Below are 7,848 nucleotides of genomic sequence, written 5' to 3'. Positions count from 1 at the left end.
CAGGAATGAATGCTCATAGATGGAAGGAGTGCAGTCCTAAAGGAATCTGTGCTGGGCGACCACCATTAAACACACCCATACATGATATAGAAAACAGGGTGAATCCTAATCTGATAACGTTTGCTGATTATACTAATTTGAGCTGGCCAAGACTAGGATTACTGGAAAATGTTGCAGAATGAAATATTTTTATGGACATAATAATGAGTTTTGAACTGATTGCTACTAGATCTGGTTACCATTTAAGAAATGGTAAAATAGATTAAAATTACAATGTAACATAAACAGGCAAGTTGGAAGAAGGACATGGTAAAAATCTACAGAATAATGACCAACATGGGAAAGATGAACAGGAAACAGTTTTTCATGCAATGCAAGATTAAATTTCGGAACTCCTTCCCGCAAGATGCTGCAGATACTAAACTGTACAAGCATTCAAGGGCAAAACAGACAACTTCATGGAACTGAAATTTTCTAACACCACAGAAACTATCTCCAGCTGAAGGTCTCAAATAACACATGGTAAGAGGTGGAAGACAGTCAGATAATATCACACATACTTGTCTTCTTCTGCTCTCTCCTGAGCATCTGTCTCTGGCTGCTGTGGAAAACAGAACGCTGGCCTAGACTGAGCTTTGCTGTGACCCCACACGGTCCCTCCTACGCCTTCTCTCCAAACACAAGAACTACAGCAGCAGATTCAAAAGGAGAAGGAGGTAGTGTTTCTTCAGGCAATACACCACTAGCTGCAGAACTACTTGTCACAAGAAGCTGTCACTGTTAAAAGCTTAGAAATACTTAAAAAGTTATATATTTATGGAAGTAAAAAAAACTTCTATCAAGGAAATATCTACCACGCGAAGAGAGAGCACACAGAGGTGGCCTGTGGATTGGGAAGGCCCTGTGCCATAAATTTGTGAAGGGCAAGAGGGTATACCAGTGAGATGTCACTTCACGCTTGCCCTGTTCTATTAGCCTTCATTAGTCATCCTCTCTCCACTGGCCACTGTGGCACACAGGACAATGAACTGCATCAGTTGGCTCAGCACATCTGCTCTAGCATACTCATGTACCCAATAAAAGACAACAAAACTGAAATTTAACTTTGAGAAAACATTAAAGTGCTTCAGACTGATTAACATCCAATGGAATGTTGATGGTAACTGCAGCATCCTCCCTTTGCCGTGGCACAAACAGACCACCACCTCTGGCAGAGGACAAGACAATGGGCTGCTGACTCAGCACTTCAGTCTGATAAATTAGAAAGCTGAACATTCAAAATCCTAGAAGGACAAAAATCAAATACAAGAAACTAAGAAAATATTTACTATCAAAAATAGTTGACGTTATTCGGCAAAATAGTGATTTTCAACAACAACAGAACAGTAAGTTTGCATACAGTTTTCACATACAAACTAATAAACATTATCTGTTCCTTTAGTGACCAAGATAAAACACATGGCAGGGCAGGGGGAGATCTTCTTTGATTTTGGTAGAAAAATAATCGTAAGGTGGCTCAAATAACTCCTCTTGCAAGACCCCAACACGTACTTTGCTTGGCTAAGGAAAAATGAATGAAGAGTGCTTCAGAAAAATCACAGTCCTTTCACAACAGTTTCCAGCGGCAAATGGAAAACTGTCAGTCCAAATGTAAAGGTATGACAGGAGGTGGTCCAAGTTATAGGTTAACAAGCCAGTTATAGGCTAGCAGAACTGTGCAAACAGAGGAGTCTTTAATTTCTGATTTTCGCTTTTGCTGCTGTGCCTCTCACTTCTTGATATGGAAGTCATGCTCTTTATTCAGTCTACACACACGTGATTCCCATTGTCCTGCCCTGCATGGCTGAGTTCACCATGCTGCACGAGTACAGAGCCAGCTCTGTACAGGCACTCGGGACAGCCGCGGTGCGGCAGTGGAGATTTATCCCACACACTGCTCTGCAGGAGAAGGCAGTGCCAAGGATGAAGCCAATCTAGAAAGCCTGACAGTTCGAGGCAGGCAGAAGGTTTGGTAACACAAGCTGGCAGTGTCCCAATGATCTGTCACCACAGAAACAAAGCTGTTTTAACTTTTGCCAGAAAAAGCTAATGAATGGGAACCTACTGCCAACGCAGGATGTCTGAAACCACATGCTGAACAGGTCAGTCAGCTTGTCTTCTCATGGAATAAGGTATTGCTGCTACATTCTGACTTTCCTTTCCTGATCTCTCATGACAATGAAGGAAAAATCCCTTTCACAACACAAAGTTTAATTAAAGCCTCCTTCTTTATACACTCTTACTTTGGGGACAGAAGGCTATTATACAGAAAGTCGCATTAAATCAACAAAATGAGCAACTGAATTTCCTCTTTACCCTTTGAAGAAGCAGCTGCCAAAGCTAAAGGCAGAACTGGTCCAGTCTTGTCGTACTGCAACCAGCTCCGGTGAGAGGCCCAAAAAGAGAAAACTAAAAGCTAATCTTCTGCATGAGAGAGATGTTTGTAACAGCATCTGCCCAATCAGCTGCGCTGTGTTTCAAAAAACATTCCTCATTTATAAAGCCCTGATTCCCTGTCCTTCTTCTTCTTCAACTAGCAGCACAAATGTGCTTGACTGAGAGCATGAATTCAATGACATTATCTCCAATATTTTTCTGTCCCTTTTTGACTACTTGGTATCCACTCAAACCTAATGGAGAAGTATGTGTGCATTTCACAGGGTACCTTTCTCAGTACCATCACACTGAATAACATCCAGTCCCTAGCCTAAACCTTGTTAAAATACGCTGAGTGGAAAAAACAGTCAGTGCTCTTCAGCAACGAGTACTAGGTGATTCTCAGTTTTTTCCTCCCTCCTTCTCTATACATGACCAGGAGATCAAGGAGATCTTGTTCACCTATCCACTTTGCCCACACTCCTCCTCCTTGAGCCTGCCCATCCTCCCCTTGTTGCTGGTCCTGGATTTCAGCATCATTCTCCTTCCTTCCAGAAGGCAAAATTTTTGAGGCACTTCCCAAGCCCAGTTCACAGTGGTTCCAGACAGCACAGAGGTGTTTCTTCCAAGACTTTCAGCACATCACCTAGGTAAGATCACCTCTTCGACTCCTTCCTTTCACATACCCCAACCCTACAATCATCCTCTTTCCTCTTGCAGAGTCAGTGTCTCAAGTCATCCACAGTATGCACCCACACAATGAAGGGACGAGCTAGGAGACTTTGTTGACAGCAGGACCACAGAGCTACAAGTAAATGTCTGCTTTTGCAATCGTGCTATCCAAAATAAATAGATTTTATGAGATCCTGCAGAGTCAAGAGTGAATGCACTGCCAACTCACACACCCAGACAGTGAGATTTCACAAAAAAATTAAGGTTGTTTTTTTTTCTTATAATCTATCCTGTTGGGAAAGCAGCCTTTTCCATTAATGGACCGAATCTTGTGTTTTGTGATATTTAAATGAATTACTGTTTTGACACGCTAAATTTGGCCAGAAAGTCAAATCCCAGACCAGTGAATCTCACCACTGTACTCTGGCAGGCCTCAGACAACAAAAACCAGCTGAAGAAATGTGATCGCAATGTCATATGTGACCTGATTTATTAAATGCAACCCAGATCTAGCTTGTGTCTGGGAAAAAGAGAAAACTCATTCAAATGGCATCAATGATCTTTCTTTTATAATACCAGACCTGCCAAAGTAAGCAGAAGGAAGAAACTGATCCCAGCAAAGAAAGGGCTTTGGAGAAGCTACTTCAGTGTGCTAAGGACAATGTTTTGAATCAAGTCACAGCATCTCTGACTCAAAGCTGCAGGAAAAAAAGGCAACAGCACAGTGACCTACATGAAGAAGATAACCTGGCACTGGTAACTGTAGTTTGGAGCACATTTGTACGTTCATACAACAAACCGGGACCTTAAACCACAGTGCTATACACCCCAAGGAGCCCTCTAACCACGCAGCCAACTGCTGGCTACTCTGAGTGGAAGACTTCTGCTCAGCCTTAACCAGACATGATGGTTTGAATGTGAAATTTTCCTGATGGCAAAAACCTAATTGGAACCAATGTTCTTCCACAAAAGGCATTCATTTCAACAAATCGGTGTCTTCCAGCAAGACAGAATTTGCTGAAAAGTTTTTTATCATCTTCTCTGACAAATCAGTTGACTTAATATCAGGGAGCATTTCTCAACAATGATTAAGCTGAAGTAGTCTCAACTGTTCTGGAGCCCCGCTTTGCTACATTCCACATATACACACACTGGAACCACAGATGTGTGAATGCAGTCCTGCTGAGATGTTCATTCTTGCCTTGGCCTGCAGTTCTGAATCTTTTATCCTCCGAAACTTTTGAGCTTTGTTGTAAACTTCATCTGCACTTCTGGGAATCAATAAACATGGGTCACGACTTATGGCACTGTGGGTTTTGCAGATGGGTGCTGAATGAATGGGATGTATCTCTAGCTGCTGTTCACTGCTGATAGGCAGCTTGAAGATTTGTTTGTAAAGGTCTTTTACCCAGAAGCATATTTAGCAACCATCACCACATCTTTTGTTTCCCAGATGTGTAAGAACACTGAAGTGAAGGTCAGGTTGGAAAGAACTTGCGATGGAATCTGACCTGGCACAAAGCTTTGTGACCATTAAAGGCAGCCCAAGTTCAGTTTCCTCAAGTACGACTAGATGGGAACTAGTAGGAACTCTTGTCTGGTTTTGCGATACACTCAGCAATGATGAGTTTATCTACTGCTCACATTCAGAGACTAATATTTCTGTATTATTTGTAGCTTTCCAAAGGTCTTCTCTTTCACCTGTGTGGTTCTAAGCCAGTATCATGGACAGGACAGAAGGGAAGAGAGATCCATTAGTGGCCATATCAACCCAGATCCAACACTGTCTTCTTCTCATATGATATTTCTCATAGGGCTAGGGAAAATCTTGGAGGTGGAATTTCTTCAGAACATAATCTCTGTAACAGGGGAAGAGTAAACAGCTGAAAAGCATAAAAGGCTGTTCATGGTTTGCTAGTTCTAAATGCAGTATGCACTTATCCCAGCTTTATTTGTTTAAATGTAAGTAAAGATGTTTGAATTCTACCGAAACACAGTCTTCTGCAGGACAGGCAGTGAGGGGATCACTGCACCTCCTTCCACTCTTTGCCAGGCCCTGCTTTTGGCTGATGCTAAGCATCTATTACTGTTGGCAGTTTGCAGTGTCCTTTGGACTCTGTCTTTCACGCTATTTCAGAACAGTGTAAAAATTGCTGGACAACCTGGCTGTAATACTCTTATTTTTAGCTTTTGCACTATTGTTGTATTCTACTTCAATAAAAGGAAAATAACTCTAATAACTAGCACTGTAATCTTGTTCTGTACTGACCTGTGCCCTACCATGGTTTACCACAGGTTCCCAACATGGCATTCATGCCTGGTCCACGTGCCTTTTCTACTGCGACCTTTGTGCCTGCCAGTGCATCACTGCAGTCCTTTGTCTTGCCAACGGACACTGCATTTCTCCAAGACAGGGCTGCTTTGATATGGCTCTGGCTCATGGAAGTGCCCCAAAACTGTCCATCATCCAGCAGTAGTTAAAAGGCCATTGGACACAAACAATCACACGAATATGTCCGTTCAAACAATATTTGGTTCACGGCATTCTTCAATTAGCAAAGTGCTTTGGTACTGATTTAAGACACTTGAGAAGATTGTTCTTATCAACATGTTTTACAAAGCTTCTGAAATACACCTTCCTTCTAGACAGCACATCTTCAGCAAGAATAACTGCATTGCATACCTGAAAGACAGCAAATCCTGTTCCCTCCGCTACCACCGTAACTGTCATTGGTTGTGCAGGAGCAATCTGAAAGAGAGATGAGTAAAACAGTCTTTTCAAAGCACTTTCAGTCAGCAGACTTGAGGAAAGTATTCCTCACTTTCTACAGTACCTCCTTGGTCTGAAGCAGAAAACAGTTTTGAGTATCAATCGAAAATGTTTCTGGGATTTCCAGAGAAGGTGCTGTCACTGTTACATCCATTTCTGTTCTGCTCGCAGTAGTGAGAGCCGCGAACAGACTCAAGGCTTGCAGAGCCACCACTGTGTCCTGTTGAGAAACAAACCGGTCTGTGTTAAACAGGAGAAGCCTGCACAGTGAACTACCTGTGTATAGACCGCGCCATGGGGAGCTCAGTCTCTGCGTGCTCCCATTTGTTGATTTTGCTGGAGCCTTCGTGCAGCCACCTCCACATCTCCGTTGGGATTACAGCGGCAGAAGAGGGACGGCAACACAGGACAAGAAGTTAGCTACTGAGACATGCAATGGGGAACGAGATGGGAGCCAGCTAAGGAAGTGTTCCTCTTGTGCAAAGTATGTAGAGGACATGACACGCTGGTAGACACAACAGTCAGCGTCACGCACCACGCGGACAGTGACGAGAAAGCCAATGAGGAAAGTAACGATGTTGCTCTTTCTAGATTTATTTAGTGACCAGGCATTGACTATCCAGTACTGCACAGGAGTTATTCAGGGTACCTCCATCACCAAAGCAAAAGCTATAGATCTGAAAAACTATTAACATAGCTAATGCCTCAAATGAGTTTTCATCATACACTCAGTAAGTGTTTCAGCCCAGTTTTTATACTTTATATTTGATCAAAAGGTTTGTGTAATTGTGTAACCACTGCTTTAAACACATTATCATATATATATATATAAAATTATCTTTTGTTTATCTTTGTGTACAATTGCAGGCTTAGCTCTGCAGGTTTTGAACACAAGAGGCAGTTTTTTAACATCTGGTCCAGCACAGTTTAGTGAATGAGAATTTTAACATCCAGTATTTTATAGAAAAAAAAAAAACAGGAATCAATTATATGTCTCTAATGTGTCTCAGGGATTTTTGCTGTTTGTGTAGTTCATGTTGCACCTATTTTTAACCAGCAACAGTGAAGGACCTGGCCTTGCAGACTCAGCAGACAGAGATGTTTTATTGATTCTTAGGTCACTTCTAGTAACAAAATTCTAAAGCAACAGAAGCTCAATACCTACGTGGTGACTGCGCCGTACCTTAAGGTACCAGCACGTGCTGCCTACTCACTCAAAACGATTAGAAACCACTCTCCCTCCTGCGCCACATCCTTGTCTGAGATGACTTGCTTCACTGATTCCTTAAAATCCCAAAAGATCAGCTGATTGGCAACAGTGCCAAAGTTGGTGGAACGCTGAGCCACTCCAGCGGGGATCCCAACGCCAGCGCTCAACGTGGTGGGACAGAACAGATGCAACTAATTGGCTACAGGAAGATTTAACAGTCTCGAGTCAGTGGTGGACTTTCTTCAGTAGGAGGCCAATATTTACCCTGAAAGAAGGTCTTTGATCGCTCTCTTGCAGAAGACAGTGCCAAAGCACCTGAATGACTCTGCCCTTACTCAGACTACTCGTATGTCAGTTTTCGATTAAGATCTACAGCTTGGATGCCCAAACTTACAAAACTTCCTTCACGTTGAAGTGAATGCAGCTACAGCGACCTACCACATCTGTGTTATCTGATCTATCTCATAGACCTAAGGAGCTATAGATCTTGTTGGAGAATCTGATTTTAATAATCTGAAAGCAGAAATACGCCTGCCCTTACCTAAGTTGTGGAAATAGAGGAATACCTTGAAGTGCCTTTTCCAGGTCCTTACAATTACATTTCTCACATTTACATTTCACACCCTAAACTCACTGAGAGTTCAAGATGTGTAGGAATGCTATCTGCCACTGCTGAAGGTGACTTCAGAGCCCTTACACATCCCAGGCTCAATGACTCTCAGAAAGACAGGTGAAAAAGAAGAGGGCAAAGAACCACCTACAGAGAAGACAAACGTTCCCC

The 7,848-nt window shown here is 42.5% G+C and overlaps 1 protein-coding gene across 1 annotated transcript in view; it reads right to left on the bottom strand.

The window, feature by feature from the left end:
- Positions 1-7,848, bottom strand: part of CD109 (CD109 molecule) — a 36,849-nt gene that overhangs the window by 8,990 nt on the left and 20,011 nt on the right. The window contains exons 15-16 of the mRNA XM_010087189.1: positions 5,922-6,077; positions 5,771-5,836 (exon numbers count right to left, since the gene is read on the bottom strand). Of these exons, the coding sequence (XP_010085491.1) occupies positions 5,771-5,836; positions 5,922-6,077 (222 nt within the window). The remainder of the gene's footprint in view (positions 1-5,770; positions 5,837-5,921; positions 6,078-7,848) is intronic.

Source organism: Pterocles gutturalis, unplaced genomic scaffold, assembly GCF_000699245.1.
Source record: "Pterocles gutturalis isolate BGI_N339 unplaced genomic scaffold, ASM69924v1 scaffold50496, whole genome shotgun sequence".
Taxonomy (NCBI): Eukaryota; Metazoa; Chordata; class Aves; order Pterocliformes; family Pteroclidae; genus Pterocles; species Pterocles gutturalis.
Note: the sequence above shows the minus strand (reverse complement) of the source record. Positions and strands in the feature narration are given on the sequence as shown.